Here is a 25,180-nt window from a genome sequence, read left to right on the forward strand (position 1 = left end):
TCAAAAGGAGGATAGAGAAAAACAAACTGCACAAGTTTGTGATGAGTACTCTTGTTATTTTATCACTTTTTTTTTTTAATCCATTTAAGATTTAAAAGATTCTAAAATAATAAGTGTTTCACTTATTATAAAACGGAAAAAGTATTACTCATAATGTAAGTAAACAAAATAATCTATCGAAATATAACCAACACAAGTCAATCCCTCTAACTATTGCGTGGCTATGTACTTATGTTAGTAATGAGACTAGCCTTTTCTGCACGCGATGCGTGCTTGAATTATTTTAGCGATTATTATTAAATTTCATCTGAATGTAATTTTGAAGGATGTAATTTACAATCATCATTAGTTCTAATTCTAATTAAATATCATGCGGTGTAAATACAAATTATAAAAATTACTTGATGAAGAAGTTGCTTTGTTGGTATTTTTATTACTTGTTAATGGATGTTGTATATTGTTATTGCATTTCAAAGTTTATGTAAAATTAAAATTTTATGTCTTTGATTTTGTAATTGATTAGAAAACTGTTTTAGTTATGTTGATTTGTTCTTCAATCATAAACTTTTTTCTTTCAATATACATATTTTTATGAAAGTTTATTTTAACTACTTTGAACTTTCTTTGATATACATATTGAAGGGCTATGATTGAGGAAAATTTCAAAATCTTAATAGGTAATTTTTTTTATTGGATGAAGAGTTAAAAAGTCTTTTCGAAGGGGACACCATAACTCCTCCCTTGACTTATATAATAGAGATAATGAAATCGAGTAATCCACCAAATGGTTTTTTGCATCTTTATCTATTTTAGGGGAAACGCCAACCACGAATAGATAGAGAGATAGACACACGTCTATACTCTATCCTCAACGCATTGTTAGATATTGAGACCACTGTGTTACTTAGCTTGTGTGGTGCGACAGTCAAAGTTAGTAAGTTAGCATGATTGATTCTTCACTTATTCAGTCATTCTACACCATTCAGCTTGGCATCATTCAAATCATTCAATCACAAGTTTAGTTTTTGTTTATTTCCCTTATGGACTGATACTTGATTCTGAGATCAATAAACAAAAAATCCCCACACCACATAAATGTGGATTTTGATGGTATTTTAGAGGCTTGTGGTGTTACATTTTTTAAATGATATTCTAAGATTTTTTTTTTGTTGTTGAACTGATATAAAAGTGTGTTAAAAAAAAAACAAAGTTTAGATAGTCGGGACGACGAAAAAGTGGCAAATTACTCTCAACATCTACATCAATAGTCCAAGATTACTCTCTAATTTCAAATTGGAGCAAATTAACCACTGACAAAGCCATACAATTTTTAAAGAGGGGTCATTAGTGAGGAATTTTCGTACATCAATTTCGTTTAAATATATCACAATATCAATTTATATCAAACTCAAAAGATATTCAACGGGTGGGTGTGAGTGAAGAGGCAATTCTTAATAGGGATGTTAACGGATAGGATTTGGACCACATCCTCTAGGATCCGTTGGGTATTAAAATTGAGGATCCATATCCGGATTCAATGGATCCTACAGATCCGGGTCCAAAACAGGTCCTAATATATTTTCTTTATATGAATCTAATTTTCACGATAATTAAAGATTTTATACAACAAAACAGCGCCATTTAGCATTTCATTTGTCGAATGTTGAAGTGAACAAGTACTTTCAATTTGGTCATATCAATTACCAACCTGGTACACACTTTAGTATCCATGCAGGTTCCATTTAAGTTTTTTGGTAGCCATGCAGGTAGTGTTAATGCTCGGATACCAAAATTGCAAGTTTTCGTCTTTTTAAGGTGTTGCAAGTTGTAAAAGCCAACAGAAACATGTATACTTGTACAGTTAACAACATTTATTGATCTTCATAGTTTGTACCTTTTTGTGTACCATCAAGGATATGCCAGAGGGAGAAGGGTCGTTGCCAGATCAGTTTGGCAACTTTCTCTTAAAGTTTGCCGTTTGCTATTAACAGAAAGTCAGAAAGTATGATGTCCTATGTACATTTTTCTGTTTGGCTCAGTAAATGAAAGTCTTATGATGATCCTTTAGACACTGTTTGGACCTATAATATGTGGGCTTATTGCATACTGGGCTAGGAGTAGCATTGTACTACTCTATACTAGCATGATTTTTGTTGCCAATAAACTCGATATGACCAAATTGAAAGTAGCCAAACAAGGCCTCTTCCCTCCACCAAGCACATACTCCGTCTCTTTTTAATTACTATATTATGTTTTATCTTGAGTTATATATAAGAGAAAATTATAAAAAATTATATATTTAAAAGTACATATTAAGAGGAATTCAACAAGATTCCACATGACTATGATTTTCTTTACGTATATAAAATAAAAGGAGGTCAAAGTCGTAATGTGAATAGTACCCATAAGTTGAATTGAAGTGAGTATATAAGGAAACAATGCATGTATCAACCACCAATCCAATGGGGAAGAGGGAGACAGTATGAACCCCTCCTATGTTTTATTTTATTTCAACGTTTCCTTTAATTGAAGGTTTCATATCAATTACAAAGGTTGCGTATTTGATAATGTATTCTATTTATCTCTCATCTATTGGATTCTTACAGTTTTACATACGGCTCACTTTTAATCTATCTTTATCTTTCTCCTATTCACATGACATTTTTATACAGTATTTTTTTAGGTGAGAAGAATTCCCTTGCAAGGAAAGAGAAAATTGAGGATCTTTTTTGCAAGGGGTGAGAATCGAACCACTAGACCAACCTTAATTTTTACATTTTTATAAAATATGTCAAGAGGTAATGTTGCAATCTCATAAATGTCTTGTTCTCACCCAAGCACCTCATCTCAACACATAAAAATACCAAAATACCCCACCTTAGAATTTTAAGGGTTCAATCTTTGTGAAACTTATTCTTATAACTCGTTGGAATTTATTTGAATTTAATAGAACTTATCTAAACTTATTTTTCATCAACCCTCGACCGTAAGAGAGGCGGGGGTAACCACCTGGTAAAGACGGTGACTTGAGTTCAGACTACAAATGTAAAACAGCTTACAAAAGGACATGGATACAGTAACATCTACATGAGCGAACATCAAGTACCTTAACAAAAAAGAAAGGGTACAAGAGACTTGGTCTTTATTCTTCAAAACCTGGTCACTCATTTACAAATCTTATTCATAATATTACATCACACAAATTTCAGAACTAATCATTGCGAAGAAAAACTACAGAAGCCGCTATGGTTTTGTATATAAACCATAAGAGCTTCCACTTTGATTTAGTATTAGCTTCATTCCAATTCAATCATGTGGCAGGAGCTCTATGCCATGGACAATGAGGCCAGACTTATACACACATACCTCCGTTCCCATCAATGTCATCTCCAATACAGCAACATCACTGTCTACCTGATTAAAGTATTTCCCCATGTCTATCTTTATCCATCTATGACCATTATCTCTACGATGCTCGAAAGCTTCTTCACCCTCTAGAGTTTCAAGAATATCATCATTATCGGGTGCCTTGAGATAGTAAGTTTTTGAGGCATCATAGCTACTATCTCCTAAATATGCACCATTAGAATCAATCCTTGACACAAAAACCTTGACAGGGACGACATCAAAACCACGAGACCAACCCCCGATCATGAAAGAAAAGTACATGTGGTAAGTAGTGTTTGGTGAGAGCAATTTTGTGCTTATTCTGCCTGCTATGTGAAGCTGGGCCACTCCCATGAGTTCTGCCACCTCTGGGAACCTATAATGGGAGCACATCAAAGTGAATAATAAGCAGCTGCGCCCTTGGGGGAAAGTCACTTGAGCTCTGTTTGGCTGAATGGAAAAGACTGGACTAACTACATATGAAATGTTACAACTGAGAACAATTCCTTTTTATTCATCATAAAGTTTATTTTTTTAGGAAATAATTTGATTGTATGGGTTTAATAGATATCTCTAACACAGTGTTCACCAAGATCTCTATCCTTTCAAAAGATTTCTTATTAGGTGTAACTCAAGTAACGTGACATTATTTCACTAGAAAAATATAAGTGCTCCACCTTTGAATTATCGCCACATTATTAGGGACCACATACTCTTATATGCACCAGATTGATCTGCCCTTTGCAATACTAATCAACTTGCTGCAAATTGTTACATGACCTCAAGTGTGTGCAAGTATAACATCTTGATTAATGAAGAGGGAGAAAAAGAGAGAGACCTGGACTCGGGGAGGGGTTTCCATTTCCAGCAATGAGGACTATCACCCGATTCGATTGCGAGTTCTCTGGCACCAAGCATATAAGATTTCTTTCCAGTCCATTTATCCAATGAAAAGCTCTACAAAAGAATAGCACATCAGACAGTATGTTACACCGAGTAATAATCACTTACTCACTACCTGGGATGTGATGTATGCACTATGCCAGGGAGGATTTTAGGGATTGACTTAAATTTTCATTTCAGTAATAAAAATAAATTATAAGACCCACTTTTCCTTTTAACCCTCATATTATTATTGAATATGACCAATTGACTTCTGAGATTGGAGACTTCGTCAATCTCTGATTAGCCTCTGAACCAGGGAGGATCATAAGATAATCTCAGAGATTGATAGAGATTGTCAATCTCAATTCTCAATAGGCTCCTAGCATGTTTCTTTGTTAATTAGAAGTACTACGCCCCTACAAAAGTTTCTCTGTTATTGATCAATAATCGCTTAACTTCAAAAGATGTAGACATTTCTGTCAATCTCTGAAATTAACTTACTAGTTCCCATTCCAGAATGCAAGAAACCAGAGAGTTATCAAATCAAATATAAACCAGAAATAGTTCCGCTATCTCAGCTCTCAACGAATACAAAAAAGGGTCTTTTCGTTTTAGTCACAAGGAAATCAATTTGTACCTACAGAAAGTATACAACTAAACCCACATGTACCAGTAAGCCACAGGGGCTTTGCAGCCAGCCAGCCAGCCACTAGTACCATTGTAGCACCATGGTGCAGGCACCCTACAGGGTTGAGATAATATGTCTCAACTAGTGTCTCATCTTGTATCCCATTTCTCTATATCTTAGGCACATCACCGAATTACAATCATATAATTGGTAAATTTAGATGAGGACATGAGGTGGCTTTATCTAAGATAATCGGACATAAGATGAGACACAAAATAGGTTAGAAGATATCTACCGACCCTGAGAGTGACCCTGAGAGTGCCAAACTATGGCTCAAATGACATTGTTTCTATCCACGATAGCAGGTTGTTGAATAGAAGCTCAATGGAGAATGGGCCAACCAGCAATACCATATGTCCACCAATTATCGAACAAACGATCTCTACAAATAACCCTCCCCTCTGCATTTTTATACAGCCTATTCATCATATTTGCTTACGTTTCATCAGTCAACCCTGCGGTCCGCGGACAGCTCAGATATTCTTCCCTGCAGCCATCCTGCCTGCTAGCGCCTAGAGGACAAGACAGCATACCGTCCTTACTCCCTACTCATCATTCCAGTTTCCAACCCCAAAACACCACAACTATAGATACATCCATAAATGAAAGAATGAAGTTTTCGTATTCGGGTTGATCAAACAAACAACTATCTTCTAAAATTCAGTGTTCTTAAGATGAATACATATCAGTCACAAAATAATGAACACTAAAAAGTCACTCATGTACATAAGTGATTTAAAACAGCTGGCGCTTCTTTACAATCTTGCAATTTCTATCAGAAAAACAAAAATTACTTTACACATTACAACTTACAAGTAAATGGTAAACACATATAGATCAAAGAGATGAATCCCACTAAATCAACCCTTAAAAGACATAATTAATCACTAAAATAGATAGCCAATTTTTCTTCATCAATTGATAGCAGCTAAACCCTAGAAAAAAATTATAAAATTTAACATAACCCATTTCTCTAATTGATCTAAAAGCACAAAAAATAGTACTTTAAACAACAATTAACAAAAAATAAAGAACAATTACATAAAAACATAAACCCAAAAATTCAAAGATTAAAAATTTGGTAACAAAATTACCTTGTGACCATCTTCTAAGAGAATGAAAGAACGGCAAAGATGAAGGACAAGATTCTTCTTAGAAAGAGAAGCAGATGGGCGTTGGATGATGGGTTGAAAATCAGACGGCAGAAATTTCTCCCAAACAAGATCAGATTTTGCTAAAGAATGAAAAAGTTTGCAAACAATGGAAGATCGGAGAACATAGAAGGGAGAAGTGAGAGAAAGGATGTGAGAAAGACAACCTTCTGGTAAGTCTAACAAGTTCATCCCTTTCTTATTGCTTTCTCTCTCCTCCATTTTTTGACTTCTCTGAGTTGTTGAATACTTGAATGTTGGTTAAAGATGGGTTTTCGACATTTTTATTATAAAATGAGTAAGAAATTTTATAACTTTTGGCAAGGAAAATGAGTAAGAATTGAATAGAAGAATTTCACCTTCACATTACTGGGTCTAGCAGTCTAGGTCAACTTCAAGTTCACGTTTGTGTGTTTCTTAGATGACCAAGAATGACCAAGAACAGTTGGCCCCGCAAGATACACACTTTCGGTTTTGCATATGTATTGTGTAGAATTGTTTTTAGTCATGGCTTTGATTTTTCTTTTGCTTTTGCCTTTTAATGGGTTAGGTTAGGAGAATGTTTGCTCTCAATAATCTTTCGTGTTTGTGGTGAGAGGGTAACGCCACGTGACGATGTTACGTTGTCATATTGGTTATGTTTGACAATTAGCGGATAACTGTTAGCTGATTGTATTAGGTGATAGTTGATTGTAATAACTGATTTGACTAACTGTTTGTATTAGTTGTTTGTATAGAGAATGTGTTTGATAAGTACATAGTTATGTAAAATGACCAATAAAGAGATGTACATAATATGTTGTTGTATTCATGTTATTTTAAACAGTTTTAGGACATAAATGTAATTGATAAACTCATTCCCAAATCTCTAATGCCAATAAGCTCCTCACATCAACTTTTTCGAAAAGAGATTTTTGGGCTCAATGGGCTAATTGAAATATCTCTTTACCAGACACTCAAATTAGAGGATTGAATAGTAAAATTTTCTAATATGAACCTGTAATTTTACCCCAAACCATTCTTTAGCAAATAAGGTCGTAATTATATTGAAAATGGTTTGATTGAAAATGGTTTGAGAATGTGGATGCTTAACCTTAACAGTATTATACCTTTTTTTTTTTTTTTTTTTTTTTTTTTGCTTTGAACTGAACTTAGCTAAAGTGAGCTAAACTAAATTGAACTAAAACTGTAAGAGGAACCTAGCTGAACTGCACTGAACTAAAGTGAATTAAACTAAATTGAAATTATGCAAAAAAATAATGAAGAGTTAGTCATCCTCAAATTTGATCAAGTCCCATGTAAATGTTATACTTCCTCCGTTCTGTTTTAAATGAAACATTGGATGAAATGACACTATTCACTAATCAATTTTAACTCCAATTTATCGCTATTATATAAAGAAAAACATAGTCAAGTGGGATCTTGTTAGATTCGTCTCGATGCATACTATCAAATTATAACTTTTTTATATTTTTTACGTTTACACAACTAAAGATATTAATGACTAAATAAGCGCGTTGGGTTGCGTGAAAAAGCAAACGTTTCATTTAAAACGGAACGGAGGAAGTATGAATTTTGGGTCACTTATGTTCTTACACCGAGCATATATCTACTCCGAACATAATCATCCAATTCAGGTTATGATAAGGGATTTTGAGATTGAGCTGATATAGTTTAATTTATGATATTAATCCAATATGTATTCTTTTGGTTTTCTCTTACCGGAGTATATATGAAAATAGCCAATATTATTTATACTAATATATTAAAAAGTGTTCTTAAGCAAGTTTATGCACCATGTAGCACTTGATTTCCTTTTAGTTGTTTTATTCCGTGTATCATCATTTCTTAAAAAAAATAAAAACATATTCCATATAATATTCGACCACGTGACCTCAAATTAATATATACTAAAGTTTTAACTAGTGAGCTTTGCAACATTAGATTGTCTTTTTTAACTTGAAAATCTGAGGCATCATCCGGGACTAGAATCTAGTTTACGTTTAAATGATGGCAAGAATATGAGATGAACCTCTAAAAAGCAACCTAAGATGAAAATTTCCCAGATTGCTATACGCCCACATTAATTTTGAAAGGAAGTTCATATTTCTAACTCTTATGATGCCTGAAAAAGATGCAATTATGTGATAGTTTAATTTTAGAGCTATTGAGTTTTTTTTTGACAACGAAAAATCGTACATTAATTAAAAGCGTAAGTACATCCTAATGCTAATACATCCAAAGCTAAACCAAACAAACGAACCTAAGTGAACTTTATGAGCTCATACATTCCATCTAAAACCAAAATAAATACGACAGATAAAAAGTCGCGTAGGAAGGGGGGACTTTGTTAGTCATTGCTTGTGATGGTGGAATCAAACCTCGGATGGCTGATGGAAGTGAGAGAAGAAGCGGATGATGTTCACGATCTGGACAACGAACAACCAACGACGAGCGTCGCATCTCACCGCATGAGCAATCCCAACAATCCGCTACCGCTTGGGAGGCTCATGGTTCTGTGAAGAATCACGTTCCTTTGTGATCCATACTCTCGCTCGAGAGTATTTCTGGGTTCTCCATGAGATTGGGAAAACGTAGATGGGTAGGCGTGCTGAAAACCCCCAGATGTAACTGAGGGGTTGCCTGCAGATTTGAAGTTTTCAGGGCAAGGACCATTAAGATAATTGCCAAGCTAAAAGAGAGCCAAACACGTTGAACCCTCGAACATACTTTCAGTTTGCAAAATTGAAAAACGTATGTCCCAACCATGAAAAATTATCACCGCCTCGTCCATGCGCACGAACTTCGTGAATCACCTTGTCCCTCAGCACATATTCCCAAAAACCGACATATTCTAATATCACAACTTTGAACCATCATTCCTGATTCAACTAACAAACACTTATCGATGGTCACAACTAGACCTGGCAAAGTTGGTCCTGATCCGAAAATCCGGTCCGAAATATCCGATCTGTGGTCCGATCTGGGTCCAAACGAGACGGTCTGAACCTTGATCCGAATCCGAAACGGTCCCGATCCGAAATAATCTTGATCCGAAACTCACCCGAAATCCGAATGATCCGACATAATCTTACCCGATCCGAACCGATCTAGAACTGATCGGACCCGAAGGTAAACCGATCCGAAATTATTGGTTTCGATTAGGCTTTGATCCGAAATACCCGAAACTTACCCGTTTTTTTATATAAAAAAAATATGATTGGCATAAGTATTCCATTCATTCCACCATAGTCCGATTCCGATCCGAAATAATAGTCCGAACGATGACCCAATCCGAAACGATCCGACCCGGTCCGAATGTAATTTGATCCGAAAACGGTCCGATCTGAATTGGTCCGGTCCGATTCCGATCCGAAATAATAGTTCGAATGATGGCCCAATCCGAAATGGTCCGATCCGGTCCGATCCCAGTCCGAATGTAACTTGATCCGAAAACGGTCAGATCCGAATTGGTCCGGTCCGAATCCGATCCGATTGGTCCGATTGCCAAGTCTAGTCACAACCAACCATGAACAACATATTTTACAACTCGAAAACAACGCACTCCTATTATTTGGAAATTTAACACACATTTGAAGAAAAAACCTGACATACGGGGAAGGGGGAGGGGAAGGCCGACACTAATAGGGGGGTAGGGGAAGGGGGAGCCCAACTTTAACAAGGGGGAGCCCAACTCTAACAAGGGGGAGGGGAAAGGGGAGCCCAATACACAACCAGGGGAGGGGAAGCCAAAAACAACTAAAAGACTAAATAAGGGACTGTGTTTACCAGACGCTGGGATGGGGACGGAGACCATGAAAACCGAAACAAACTTACAACAGTGGAAGCGGGGAAGACTGAACCAAAACGCAGCCCAGATAAATCGCGACCAATAGGCGACGGAGACCCGGGAATGAAATTGAAAACAGCGAAAGACGACGCAACTGAGGGAAGGGGTTAACGACACGACTTGGGGAGGGGAATAGAGCAACGTAACGAATGCGACTCAGCGATAGGGGAGACGACACGACACGAGGATTGGGGGGTGGGGAACGATGCAACTGGCCGAAAAGGAGACAAACACTAGGAGGGGTGGGGGAAACGAACGAAACATAGCGATGGGGGAGACGTCACCAAGCGCGACTCAGGGAAGGGGGAGGGGCTCAAACTGGTATCGTGAGCCCAAGGTGTCTCACACGGCGGCAAGCCCCCTAGGGTTGTCTTTGGGTGTTGGGTTCTTAGGTTTCGACGGGTAGTTTTTTAGAGAGAAGAGGTAGGGTCTCTTATATGACTTCAATTATCGTTAATTAGTAAGGCAAATATATATTTAAGCAATTGAATTAGAAATATTAAGTATTATGGATCAAAAGTTGCATTTTTATATTCCTACTTTAGTAGAAATCTAGAAAATTAAGATGATAAAGACCGCTAGTTTACTCAAGCACAATTATTTTATAGTTCCTCTAACCCAAAATATATTTTTCGTTTTATTTTTCACGATTAAGAAGATAAAGACCACCAGTTTACTCAAGCACAATTATTTTATAGTTCCTCTAACCCAAAATATATTTTCCGTTTTATTTTTCACGATTCAATTTTAAAACCTTTGACCGCATATTTTAATTGCTATATATATACAGACAAAAACATACTCATATGGAATCTTGTTACATTCGTATCAATGTGTAGTTTTATAATATATTTTTTTTTTGGAAAAATTGACAATAGAGGTCTGAACTTTGGGTGATAATTTTTAAAATGTCTGAACTATTGATTAACCTGTGTAGGTCCCAACTTTAGGGGGTCTTAACTTTTAGCGGGCCTCGACGACTTAAAACTGAAGATTTTTTTTTAAATCTCACCTAGTTCCTACATCCCTCCCTCAATTAACCCTTCTGATGTGACCCAAGTTTTACAAGTGATGACCTATTAAGCCAGTTTTAAGTCACTAAGGCCCGCTAAAAGTTAAGACCCCCTAAAGTTGGGACCTACACAGGTTAATCAATAGTTCAGACCTTTTAAAAATTATCAACCAAAGTTCAGACCTCTATTGTCAATTTTTCCTTTTTTTTTCTAATTTTAGTTAATGTGTAACTAAAGATAGTGATGGATAAATATACATATTGACGACTGCATAAAAAAAAGCGGGAACTATATTCTAGGACAGAGGGACTATACAACAACTTTCATACTAATCTCAAGGATATCTAAATATTGATAATTGTCTTGCCTTGTGGATCTTATTGACGAGGTTGCGTTAACGGTGCATCTAATTGTTAACGATGCGAGCTTGGTGAGAGATATACATATTAGTGATAGGAAGCCGAGATATATCCTTTATTGGTGGCCTAATACAGATTATGGGGTTTACTCAACAAATTCCGGGTATTGGTTAGGGAAGCTTGGCCACACTAGGGGTTGGATGGAACACTTTGGTGGAGATAGGAGTGAGTTATGGCGAGCGATTTGGAATTTTGGGGGAGGGGGGCTCCTAAATTGGGCCACTTCGTGTGGTGCGCTTGCTAGGGGGCTCTTGCTACTAAGGATAGGCTGCGTGAAAGACATATTGTTGAGGATGGTGGGTGTGGCCATTGTCATGGAGAGAGGAAGACCATTATTCATGCAATCTTCCACGGCTCTTTAGTGCAACCTATTTGGAAAAATTCCCCGTTTGCTCACTATCTGGCCGATGTCACGACGACCTCCTTTTTCGATCTCTTTACATGGCCGCGCTCAAGAATGGACAATCATGGGCTGTTGTCGTTCATGGCGCTCGCTTGGGCTGCGTGGTCCTATCACAACTCTGTTGTGCATGAAGAACCAATCACCATTAATCAAACATCTTATAATTAAACGTTTTCATCACCAATCACCATTAATCAAACATGAATAAGCATATCATTTTTAGGGAATTAAATGGAAAATAATACAGTTTTGAAAATAATTGTCACTTATATTTCGTCGCTCAACAAACTCACCAAGTTATTTTCTGATGCAACAAACTCACTAAGTTATATGACAAATAGATCTACAATTTCATACGATATTGAATATTGATCTTACTTCGAGTTTATCCTTCAATTTTATGACTTTAATTAATGTCTTGCCATGTTGAATATAAGAAATCAAAGAGGAGGAAAACGTTTGAAGAAGACTATCGTACTTCTTATTCAATTGACAATAACAACTTAGCTTAATTGCTATATATAGGCTACAACTTAATTGCCTATATATAGGCTACAACTTAACTAATAATCAGAAACGAAGCAACTCCTAGCCTAGAGACTAGGAGCAAACATCTCATTAATTAATCCACTAAATCAAATAAACACATGTTATTTGACTAAAAACAATTAACTTACATCAATCTCCTAAAGATAAGATGCACTAATTAACTAACTTTGAAGCATAACATCCAACATTGTATGCAGTTTGTACTTGGCCTCAAAACCCAACATTATCGATCATACCAAGTCATGCAGTCTCTCATACACTCTCGAAGCCTCCACCCCAACTCTTGAACTCCGAGCCTGTAAATCAAACAATTTGCAATTGTAAGCCATACATTATCTGATTTAATCCAAAATCTCTCCTACGCATGAATCATGATTGGAGGATTTATCTATCTGTTAATATAAAATCAGGATTATATTTCCAAATATCACAATACATAAAAAGTTCCTCTCACTAGTTATGTCGAATTGTATTTCCTGCTATAGTGAACAACATTGTTGACTATGTACTAGCAGTGTTACTTTACTCGTACGAGACGTAACACGTAATCACGTAAATAACATGTTTATTTGGTGTTACAGCAAAAACATCTTAAAATTATGCTAGTTATATGTTCATACCTTGGCATGAAGAGTGTGGATGATGTTGTTCCCAGAAGTTGAGTAGGTAGCATTCACAACTTCAGCACCTTCATCCTCGAGAACCCTAATGATTTCATGTAACTTGATGTCATACCCTTGTTCAATTACCAGTTGCACTGCTAAACTACTACCCAGATCTTTCACTTCGACGATTGGAAATCTTGGATTCGCCACTGTTACATCGTTTAAAATTGCGTTTTGCTGGTTAATAGATGGTCCTTCTTGGTTAACCAATAGCTTCAGTTGCTCTTTACTCTTGTTTAAGTTGTCGACTCTCTCCCTCAGCTCCACTATGTAATTTGTTGCTTGTTCTATCTGATCAGCTTGAGATACCATATTCTACAGAACAAAAGTTCAATTGACCTAATAATATTAATACCAAACCCATTATTCAATCAAATAACAGAAGAATATTTGTTATCCTATAAATATATGCATGCATAATTGCATATTATTGGACTAAAAATGAGTTAATGAAGAATATACAAGCATGCTTTTATAGGGGAGAGCTAGAGTTTTTAACCCATGTAGTTGATTCACCATGTTTGACGATATATATTTGAAAATTATTATGTGTATATCATGTGTAGCGGAACTAATTACCTATTAACCAATCATATTGTTGGACGATAAGCCAAAAATTAGAACAATTAACTTATGTGGGTTGTGCACTACCCTTAGCTCCTAGTCCTAAATCAGAATTTCGCCGTCAATGGTGAGGGACCAATCAACTCCGATCCAATACACAACTTAAAAAATACTTCTTTAATTTTGTTTATCTTAATCATTTTCCTAAAATTCCCATTATCTTTCCGACATTGTGGAAAAGGTTATGTATTGATATTTCGCATAATCATTATAGTCAAAATTGGCCTCAACACCCTAAACTATAACTCGGCTGCACCCAACACCACCAACTGCGACTAGTAGCCTAAACACCACCAACTATGGGGTGGGGTGTATTTCGTACCATAAATGAGGCCGGAAGCCTAAAATGTTGCTGAAGACGGTGGGTTTTTATGATATAGACTGCACCTCACCCCGTAGTTAGTGGTGTTTAGGCTACTAATCATAGTTGGTGTGGTGATGGGTACACCCGAGCTATAGTTCAGGATGTTGATGCCAATTTTACCATCATTATATAGAAAATCTTCCGCAGGCTTAACAGATCCATACATTCCAATTTCCAGGGCCAACTTATAGTTTTTAGCTAGAAGGTTAACTTTTTGCACATCAGCACATGTATTGATGAGGGACTACAATTGCTAAGATAATAAGATGGCAGGGCCAAGCTTAGAGGAAGATTGATAAATAACTCAATAACACGACTTTTCTTTGCAGGATTGACTCGGGTCATTATTAGCATTGCTAGTTTGATTCAGTTAAAGCTGTTTTTTTTTTTTACTAATTAATGGGGAAATTTTTTATATTGATTATTTGAATAATACATATTAGCGTTTTCTTTTTGTTGTAGCACAAAATGTTGCATGAAGTATGATTATTACGTACAAAATATACATACCTTGAGTAAGTGATAAGTCATCTTAGCAATTTTTTTATGCTGTAGCACAAAATGATGCATGAAATATGATTGTTACGTACATACAAAATATATCTACCTTGGATTGGAAATGTTGAGGAGGAATAATAGAAGTGAGGTCAGAACAAAGTTCAGTAATGCGATTTCTCCAGCTTTTCTGAGCAATACTCTTCTCCAGACGCTTTGATGAAGATGGAATATCACTTTTCCTTTTCATGATGCAAAAACCTACTTAAAAGAGAGAGAACGTAGCTTAAGAAAGTGGGAAGGATAAAACTTACTAACACGTTTCAAGGGCAATTTATAGATCCTTATTTGAGTACTATTTAGCGAGTATTGATTATGAAAATTGACAAGGAAACTTGATGTTTTTACTTACGAACGTCTGTCATGACGTAAACACGCGAAGCTACTGCCAGTATCCAACTTGAAATTTATTATTTTGGAATTGAAAGAAGTAAAGACAGAAACAGCTTGAAATTTATGTTCTAGCAGACGCGCGCACACCGGCCAACATGTATAGTATTCCCGTATGTACGTCTGAGTAATGAATACAACCGTTAGGCTAGATACATGAGCTTACTCATAATTAGAAGTCGCAAAATGGACCCAAACTTGAGACCCTTTTTTCACCCATAAGTTGCAACGATACGGGATAGAAACTAAAAGAGGTTAGATGAAATGACGAGTCTTTGGAAATCCTTACCTGAGGTCAGGAGTTCGAGCCCAAACTTTAGCACATGCAACGCCGCACCCTAAGATACTCTTCACGAACCACTTGCAAAATATTATAATGAATTTACCAATGATGTCTTGGCCTAGTGGTTAAGATTGAGGTGCTGGTGAACGATAGGTCAGAGGTTCAAATGCCCCTCCCCTTCTTTATACGGCCTTCGTGATTCATATGGATATAGAAAAATACGTAATAGAACAGAATCCAAAATAACCTGACCCCAGCTCGTAAGAACCCAAACTCAAATATGACTAGTACCCGAAAACGATCTGAACCGAACTTACCCTACCCGAAGTGACTCCCTATGCCTCTCAAAAACCACACCGAAAAATGAGAATAGGTTTTATCTTGCAATGCAAGAAAAATTAAGTTTGTGGTTTTTTTTCGCAAAAAATGTTTTAAAAGGTTTTTTCTTACAAAAATGAACATTTTAAAAAAAAAATTGACAAATTTTCCTTTCATAAAGTTGGTACCCAATATATACTTTCCGAAAATTTGGATCCCGAAGTTTGAGTATCTGGATTTTATTGGTTTAGTTCATGGCAGTGGTGCTCATAAATACCCGATTCGTTTTTTCGAATATTCGATCAAATTTGTTTTTGTTTTCAAATATTCGAATTTTTTTTGGATAAGACACGTCTCGTCAATTTTCCTTTTCGTATATCCGAAACATGGACATTTTTCGAATATTTTCGATACCCGATCCAAAATATTCGTTTTCAAGTCCGGATATTCGAAATATCCGATGATCAGAAACTTATTTTATGAACTTTTCCTTTGAAAATTTCAATGTTAAGTTTTCAGATATTCGACCCGGATTTTCATTTTTCGAGTCGAATTTGGATCACATTTTTCCCGATCCGAAATTTTCGAACATGCGAACTTTTGGATCAAATATCCGAAATGAACACCCTAGTTCATGGGCATCATTTTTAGTGGTATTGATTAAGGCACTCGACTGATGCTTATCCCTAGTGTTCACAATATTGTCAAAACTATATGTTGGGAGCTTATGATCCCGTTATTTTGAATTAAATTAATGGAAATTTAGTTCAGTTTAGATATATTCCGTTCATTTCAATTAGTTGCCGCTCACAATTTTAATTCAATTCACACAAATGAAATTTATTTCACTTCACTCTTAACACTCTGTAAGAATAAAGAGTGTAGTCTTATCAAATCCTTAAAATAACAAGCAAAGAGTGGTTTCAGCATTTATATTGATATACGTATATGTAGGAGACCATGTAAAAAAGCTAAGTAAAATCTGAAATCAATTAAAGGAGGTGTATACTCCAAATATTTGTCTAAGTAGACGCATATCCTGACTTTTGAACTTTAGAGCATACCCAGTGCCCAGTGGTTGGACTCTTGGGAGTTCATGAGGAGAGAGAGGGAAAAAGTAATAATAAAAAATAGGAAAGAGTACAAAGAGGAGAGAGAAGAAGATGAACTGGGCATTGGGATGGACCGTTCATCCCAAAAACTTGTCAGCCAAATTAAAGTTATATAAAGGTGGACATGTGGCAAGAGTATATTGGGTTAGTTAATTTGGTTTTAATTTTTTGGGGTATGGTAAATAGTAGGAGAGAGAGTTTGATGATCCTTTAAATCAGTCTAACCATTGAGAGTAAAAAAATAAGGGTTTTTGGGTAAGTTGGGCATAAATAAGGTGGTGGAAAGAGAAAGTAATAAAATAATTGGTGACCCCTAAAATTGGTCTAACCATTGGTTATGCTCTTAGTCCTCTAAATGCGAAATTGTAGTTGACCACTAGTCTAAGTTTTTTTAGAAGACTCGGACACATAATTAAGTACCATTAGATTTTTATGTTTCTTTCAATTGATACTAGAAATGGAAGATATGAAAGTGTCTGAGTATTTTAAAGATTCATATGGTTGGTTGCCAAGACAACCTCTCCTGTAAATAAATGCAGCAATAGATATTCATGGTTTGAGTGCCATTTGATATTCATATCTCTTTTAATTGGTACTAAAAATGGAAGATGTGAGTATCAAACAAAAAGTATTCAAGTCTTCTAAGAACTCGGACAGTTGATTGTCAAGACAACCTCTCTGGTAGATTAAGAATGTTGCAGCGACAAATATTCATGGTTTAAGTACGTGTACGTTATCATGTTGTCCAGTGTTTCTGTGAAGTATTCTTTTCCAGCTGCTCTGATAAAGATACGGAATCGTGGTCGCCAATACTCATCGTGATATAGTACGTTGGCTGAATACAAGCTTGACTAGAATAATCCTAATCTTCTAAAATCTCGACGAAAAGAAAGATATTTCTTCTACGATCGAAGTCTTCAAGGCTTTTTCGACTCTTTAGATATGAAGTATACGTACTACTGGACTACTAGTCTAGTACGTATGTTTTCACGTTTGTCACTATGTGAACAGGCTGAGGAAGGTGGAAAAGTCAAGGTCTTTATTGGTCTTGTTTTCATTTCTAAGTAAGGTTCATATCTCTGACAGGTAACAAGTACTAGGGTAGGTTCTTATATTCCAAAAAAGACACACACCGGCCAACACTACTCACTACTCCATCTGTAATATATGCTACATATGTTATCTTGAAATGGAAATAGCATAATATATGAGTGTACATAAATATTCGATTCGATAAATCTGATATCTTATTCAATTTTTTAGTTTTTGGATATTTCAGATTGAATATACGAAAATTTTCATATCGAATATGGATCAGAAATTATAGCTTGGATCGGATTAATGAAATAAACAACCCCTAACACAATATTTGGTACCTGTTAGCTGCTGCATTATTTTTAAACATTTTTTTCTCAATTAAGTATTAGTCGATTGGTTGAACATATAATACTTTTCCCATGTAGTATCCTATTTTTATCGTTATTAATATTTTACTGATTTATGTATAATCGACAGAAACTAGTAGAAATTACTCCTTTATTCCTGCTATTGAATTGATGTGACAGAAACTAGTAGAAATTACTCCTTTATTCCGCTATTGAATTGATGTGATTTTACCTATACATCGCAAACCTTTTTTTTTTCTGGGGGGTAAGGATCGAACCCTTGACCTCAGGAGCCAAGGGGGGAGCGTTCTACCCACTTGAGCTAACTCCTTTCCTTTACACCGCAAACCGTTTGAGTAGGGAAAAAAAGTGTGCGAAATTTCCTATTGCTCTGATTTTATAGAGAAACAGCAACAGTCGATTGAATTTTTTTCATTAATCTATTGTTGTAGTAACCGCAAAGGATTTTAATAAAAGTCGATTTTACTAATAAAAGTCGAGCTAAGGATTTTAATGTTCATTTATGGTAGGCGCTGTTACTTCACTCTCTTGGCTCCTCAGTCCTCTCTCGCTCGTCCTCCCTCTCTCAGTTGGTCTCCCTCCTTCAAATGAAACAAATCTCGAGCTTCCTCTCTCTTCCTTCTTTTAGTCTCGAGCTCTCTTTCTCTCTCCTCTAGTCATCCAAAAGTGAACCAATTGAAGCTTTCTCCTTCCTCATCCTCACCAACCTAAATCTGGCCGTTGTAAATTGAATCTCTCTCCTCCCTCATTCTCATGAGCCTCGTATAATAGCCGCCTATCACCAACACTTTAAATGGTCCGACGCTCGTCCTTTGACGGCAAGGCGCTTGACACTTGTCGCTCGTCGTTCGACCACACGAAGACCGTTGCTCGAGCACACGAAGCACGCCAATCTCCAACAATGTAAGCAGTCGTCGCTCGACCACAAAGTCCCTGGATTCGAGTGATTTGAGGTCGGAATTGGAGACCCCTAATGACGTTCATTTTTCAAGGTCAAGTGTACCGGAGTTTATGTGGATAGTCGTTCGATTCTTTTTTTTTTTTTTGTAGTTAAATTTTTTAATTTGTTTATCAAGATTTGTCAGGGGGGTGATTTTTTTTTGGATTTTTTTTATTTTTTAGAATTAATATGATGTTAGGTTTTCTGATTTTTGATTTTTGATTTTTGATTTTTTTAGTATATTCTTCTCCTATATCTCTTTTTTTGGGAGTTAAGTGTCTAGGAGGGTACTGAATTTTGATGAAAGTATCAGTTAAGGTACTGAACTTTCAAATGTACCAGTTAAGGTACTCAAATTGGACGGCCGTTAGTCTAAGGTACTAAACTTTGCTTTTTGCCGTTAACAGTCCCTAAATTAAAAGTAAAATGTGACATGGCAATAAATACATGGTGACGTGGCAATAAAATACAAAATGACAGTTAATTCAGTACCCTTTAATTCAAAAAAGCCAGCGAAATTCTTCAACGGTAACAAATGAACATATATATTTAAAACTGAACCATATTAATAGATATATTAACATTCAAAAAATCATCTCTCTCAAGAAATCAGGAGCAGCAAAAAATAAGAACTTCTACAACACGAAAAAAATCTGATATTGGTGGTGTTCTTCCATCAGCAGCAAAAAAAAATCAACTTCATCACCTTCCATTAATCAGGTACAGTACAAAGCAACTGCATTAAGGAAAATAAACCTAATGTTAATTTTTTTGCCCTTTTTTACCAATCTGAATTTTAATTCATAGTATTTTGTTCACCTAGGCAGCATAATGTCAAGAAATAGCTATGGTGGTTCCATGCCCCAATTCCCAAAAGATGTCATTGTGGGTTTGTTGTAACCAAAATCAGAGCCTGGACAAGGGACAACCCTGGTAGAAGGTTTGTAGCATGCCCTGACTACGATGCTGAGACTGATACAAGGGGGTGCAAGTTATTCAAATGGTGTGATGTTGAAGAGCCTATAGAGTGGCAAAAAAATGTGATTTTGAGGTTAATGGAGGAGAAGCAGGAGCTTAGAAGGGAAGTGATGTTGCTGAGGCACAATTTGAAGATAGCAAATGAGAAGGCAAGGAAGATTGAATCAAAATATATCATGCTTAAAATGAAAAAGGGTGGATTTATGTGTGTTAGGGCTTGGATTTGTGTACTCCTTGTTGTTCTTGTTTGTTTATGGTACAATATATAACTATGTAAGGGGTTTATTTAGGACTCTAATTACTATATCAAGCCATGTAGTAGCATATTATTAATTAAATATAAGTTACCTTTTAACTATTTTCTCCTTTGCATCCTTTTAGCCATTGCTAGGTCCTGAATATATATAAACAAACTAATTCAGAATACATGTGCAGATTATAAGTTAAGAAAATGTTAGCTAATTCAATCAAATCACATACCTGTAAGGCTTGGCTAGTTATTGTTTGTGAAGCTTGTGAACCCTCTGGTTGTGACTGGCTAAATGAGTATTCTTGGCTGAATGAATATATGGTCTGCTCACCCTCATAATCTGAATAACATGCTACTCTTCTTTGTGGGATTGTGTGATTGAGGGGTTGAGTAGGTGGCTGCTGTGGTGGCTGCTGTTGTTGTGGTGGCTGCTGTGGTTGGAGAGTAGCAACTCTTTGGTAGCCACTTGGGTAGGTGTATACACCTACACCTCTATGGTGCATGGGTATAGTAGGTACATTCTGTGCACGGCTACTAATTAACTCACTTGCACCCATGCGCACAGACTCTGTAGGTACATTCTTGCAACCTCTCTTGTTATGCCCTTGAACACCACATAGGCTGCATGTCATTACTGAGCATGTTTTTTTCAATTTCCCTGAACTTGTAACTTCTCCAGCTGCCTTCCTTCTCTTCACTTGGCGCCTATTGTGCACTTTCTTGAGTTTTGGCGCATTTACCAAAGTTTCTGAACTAGGCCACTCTTCTGCTCCATTTATAGGCTCCAACAAGTAGTCATATGCCTTCAAATACACTGATTTGATGAAGAATGGATTAACATAATGTTCTGGTTGATCAACTTTGTTCCAAATTGCAACCACTGCATGTTTGCATGGAATCCCACTTAATTGCCATGCATTACAGCTGCAAGTTCTAGCTTCCAAATTGACAACATATTTTGTTTGTGTTGCCCCTTCCCTCACCCCATAAGAGAACCCCCCATCCCAGAATGCATTCCATCCCCTAGCACCAATCTTGTGCTTCTCAACTTGCTGTTGTATTCTTGGACACAACACATCTCTTTCTTCCCTATTTCATCCCTCTTCTTGTGTAGCCTCTCCATTATCCCCTCCCTGATGTCTTCCAACATAGTAATTATAGGTTTATGCCTTGAGTTCAATATGTAGGCATTGAAAACCTCACTCATGTTGTTATCCACACTATCACAACAAGACAGAGGAGTGTAGAAGGCTCTATACCATTTCTTGTAGTTCCTATTTAGGAGATTATCAGCAGCTGCATTAGATATTATCCTCATCTTCTCTCAGTTAAGCAAAAATTCATTTTCTGTGGTGCTCTTAGCCATGATCCAGAACTGCTTCCTATACTCTAACCCACCACCAAACACCCCTCTGAAGTTACAATACACATGCCTTGCACATACCCTACTCTCACTTGGGGAAACACATCTGACACAGCCTTCAATAAACCTTTCTGCTGATCAGACATGAAAGTGTAACCACACCTTCATTTGATAATATCCTCCCCTAAAAATGTCAAAAACCATGTCCAACTAGAAGTTGATTCAACCTCTACTACGCCCATGCAATTGGGAACATTTGGTTGTTCCCATCCCTCCCAACAGCAACTAAAAGTTGTCCATATAGGGTCCTTTTAAGAAACATCCATCAAGAGATATAAAAGGCCTACATCCAGCTAAGAACCCCTTTTTCAGTGCCTCAAAACAAATGTACATTCTTTCAAAAATATTTCCATCCATCTTAATTATCACTGTATTAGCTGGGTTACTTTTTTTTATCTCTGCATCATACCTTGGCAGCAAGGTATATTGCTCCATATACTCCCCTACTATCAAACTTTGCCCCCTCCTCCTAGCTCTATATGCTACATTTCTGCTCACCCTAATCCCCCACTCTAGCCAGACTGTCTCTATTATATCTTGTAGCCTCAGATAAGGATTTATTTTGAACTTGCTCTTCTAATTTTTAGCAATCCAAGAAGCTGTCATGTTTCTGTTTTTAGGGGCTCTTCCACAAGTGTGATCGGGCACCAAGGTTTTCACCATAAAGTTTCTCTTAAACTTCTCCAATGAAGCCCAAATTCTCCAAGGACATCCTTTTTCCTTGTTCATGCATCTAGCACCTACCCTGTTGGGGTCATTCCTATCGAATGGTAGTTCTCTCCCAATCTCAATTGAGTAGTCAATTAATGCTTTTCTGAAAGTCTTTGCATTACAAACTGTTGTCCTACAAAAAACTTACACTCAACTCCAACATCCCCTCCATCTACCCCTTTGCTGCAACTGGGTGTTTTTTTTTTTTGAAGGTGCAGCTTCTAAGTACCCATACTCCTCATCTTCATCTTCACTATGACTGTCAAGATCAGTATCACCTTCAAAGTCACCATCAAATAGATTTTCCCTAATCCCTTAGTTGCAGATACTCTTTTTAACATCTCTATTTCTTCATCAAAAGACTGTTGTTTTTTCTTTTCATCACTGACTTTGGTCCTGGCACTAACTAATTCATCATCATCCTCATTTGTGCCTTCTGTATCATAGTCTATATCTACATGGGGTTGGGGTCTAGTATGGTCAGTATTTTGAGGAGGGACCAATGCCTCATCTCCATCACACAACAATTGCACTAAGGACCCTTCACCATCTAAGGACCCTTCACCACAATGAATTGACCCAACTCCACTCCATCCATTACCCACTCCAAATGGCCTAACTATTGCATGTTCTGTGTACACATGTACAAGCTTGTATTGTTAAAGTAGTGCTAAAAATGGATCAAATAATTGCTTAGCATAGCCCAAGAATCTAATACCAGTACTAAAGTCTTTCCTAGGATCAACAAAATGCAGCTTAATGATGTTATTGTAACCCAAGTTGTCTATGATTTGTTTTACATATGAAGCATCAACATTATCAGGTAAGTTTTCAAACACACTTACTTGACCACCTTCGTATCTAATGTCACCATGTACAAACCACTCTCCACCATGGTGCACACTTATGCAAGGTTTTATTTCCATAAAATCTGTCATACAAAAATTTATATACTAAAGTAAGTGCAAGGAATGGAAGAACACCAATGATATTGTAGGATCCATAAAAACCATTCATATATAGTTATATAGTAAAGAGTACATAGCATTCATTACTACAAAAATTGGCAAGCTCCAACCAATTACATAACAACATACTAAAGTTTTTTGGAGCTTGCATTCATATAAACCACAAAACAAATCTGTCATAGCAGTGACAATCACCCTAAATAAAGCCAGTGGCTGTCACATTCTACCCCTCCTACAGCTATGACAGAGGCAAAAAAATCAAAACCCAACCCAAAAAAAAACACCAACTTCCTTCATCTTCAATCCTCTTTGAACAACCATGGGAACCCATCAAAGTATTGAGTCATGTCTAGAGATGGCAATGGGCCGGGTCTGGGTCGGGTCCAGCCAGACCCAGACCCGTTTATTTTTTTAAGATCCAGACCCGACCCAGACCCATTGGGTCCAGAATTTTCAGACCCGGACCCAGACCCGCTGGGTCTGGCGGATCCATGGGTCCTAAATGGGTCCTGAATGGGTCCTTGTTAGTTTCTTATTTTAAAACTATTACACTTATTTTACAGTAGCTAATTTGCAAATTAACAATAGGTACTACTTACTAGGTAGGCAACTAATTACCATTTCAATTTGAACCAAACTAATTTACAGTGGCTAGATTCAAACCAAACTAATTAACAAAACTAATTAACAGTGAGTCATAGCTAATTTCGAACCAAACTAATGGACGATTCATACCTTGCGAGTTGCGATTGCGAAGTGGACGAATGCGAGTTGCGAGTTGCGAAGTGGACGAATGCGAGTTACGAGTTGTAAGAAAGGTGGCTGGTCGTCGACGAATGGAGGTCGCCGGATTGTATGGTTAACTACAAATTCAACTACAAATCAAAAAAAAAAGAAAAAAGAAATGTGTGATGAATTGATGATAATGAAGAAAAGTAGGAGAACAAACCAGTTAGAGAGTAGAAACAAGGAAGGATTGTTACTGTTAGAGCCATGGAGAATTGGAGATGGAGTTAGAGAAAGAAAAAAAACGACTGTTAGCCTTTTTTTTTTGAAGAATGTTACTGTTAGAGACTCCTATAGTCATATTAGGGTTTTAGTTTTTTTAGAATTTTTTATTTTTTTAATATATTATTATATATGGGTCTGGGTCTGACATTTTTGGACCCGGACCCAGACCCGACCCATGCTCTCTAGGACCCAGACCCGACCCAGACCCATTGGGTCTAAAAAAATGGACCCAGACCCGTATAAATGGGTCGGGTCCAGGCGGGTCTGGGTCGGATCCAGGACCCATTGCCATCCTTAGTCATGTCCTTGTTGATCCAAGCATGGAGGTCCGTCCCATTGTTGTAGATAATATCATCTATTATCCACTTCTCAATGTGCCTACGATCATTAAGCCAGAAATAATGACTACTACCATATGTTTTGAGTCTCCACCAAAGCCTCCATTTCTTACAAGTTAGCTCAAGCTTGTACTGATCCTCCCACCTTACCCTAGAGAAAATGTGGGTCACTAGGATATCTTGATGCGAACACAAAGGGTGTGCATGGATAAAGCTTCCATACCTAGTCATTAACAGAAACATAAAAAATTAATTAAATTTCACTTAACCCTAATCTGTATAAATTATACTTTAAGTTTAACAACTAAACTTCATAAACAATTAACACCCACAATCTGCAAAACCCAAATCCAATTACAAAAAAAAATTATTTTACTAACCATCAAACCCTAAGCGTCATCAACATGCAACAAAAATCCAACAAAAACAACTTAAACTAGTTCCAAAAATCGCCTTTTTAAACAAGAAAAAAAAAAATTACTTTTTACTCCAGTTCACA

The 25,180-nt window shown here is 36.6% G+C and overlaps 2 protein-coding genes across 2 annotated transcripts; both read right to left on the reverse strand.

Annotated features, from left to right (window-relative positions):
- Window positions 1–3,088: 3,088 nt before the first annotated feature.
- LOC104894258 (putative F-box protein PP2-B12) lies at window positions 3,089–6,621 on the reverse strand. Its single transcript, XM_010680444.4, has 3 exons — window positions 6,055–6,621; window positions 4,226–4,344; window positions 3,089–3,763 (listed from the first exon to the last, which is right to left on the reverse strand). The coding sequence occupies exons 1-3, from the start codon at window positions 6,331–6,333 to the stop codon at window positions 3,307–3,309; spliced, it is 855 nt and encodes a 284-aa protein (XP_010678746.1). The 5' UTR covers window positions 6,334–6,621; the 3' UTR covers window positions 3,089–3,306.
- Window positions 6,622–12,260: 5,639 nt separating this feature from the next.
- Window positions 12,261–14,807, reverse strand: LOC104894259 (transcription factor bHLH167). Its single transcript, XM_010680445.4, has 3 exons — window positions 14,606–14,807; window positions 12,966–13,325; window positions 12,261–12,641 (listed from the first exon to the last, which is right to left on the reverse strand). The coding sequence occupies exons 1-3, from the start codon at window positions 14,741–14,743 to the stop codon at window positions 12,576–12,578; spliced, it is 564 nt and encodes a 187-aa protein (XP_010678747.2). The 5' UTR covers window positions 14,744–14,807; the 3' UTR covers window positions 12,261–12,575.
- Between the last annotated feature and the right edge of the window lie 10,373 nt (window positions 14,808–25,180).

This window comes from Beta vulgaris, chromosome 5, assembly GCF_026745355.1.
Source record: "Beta vulgaris subsp. vulgaris cultivar EL10 chromosome 5, EL10.2, whole genome shotgun sequence".
Classification (NCBI taxonomy): Eukaryota; Viridiplantae; Streptophyta; class Magnoliopsida; order Caryophyllales; family Amaranthaceae; genus Beta; species Beta vulgaris.

Excerpts from the sequence above, each read along its gene's own strand:
- LOC104894258 (XM_010680444.4), bottom strand. The coding sequence starts at position 6,333 with ATGGAGGAGAGAGAAAGCAATAAGAAAGGGATGAACTTGTTAGACTTA. Across the intron at positions 4,345-6,054 it reads TCTTAGAAGATGGTCACAAG|AGCTTTTCATTGGATAAATG; the intron begins GTAATTTTGTTA and ends ATTCTTTTGTAG. Across the intron at positions 3,764-4,225 it reads AAACCCCTCCCCGAGTCCAG|GTTCCCAGAGGTGGCAGAAC; the intron begins GTCTCTCTCTTT and ends CTCCCATTATAG.
- LOC104894259 (XM_010680445.4), bottom strand. The coding sequence starts at position 14,743 with ATGAAAAGGAAAAGTGATATTCCATCTTCATCAAAGCGTCTGGAGAAG. Across the intron at positions 13,326-14,605 it reads CTCAACATTTCCAATCCAAG|AATATGGTATCTCAAGCTGA; the intron begins GTAGATATATTT and ends TTTGTTCTGTAG. Across the intron at positions 12,642-12,965 it reads TCCACACTCTTCATGCCAAG|GCTCGGAGTTCAAGAGTTGG; the intron begins GTATGAACATAT and ends TTTGATTTACAG.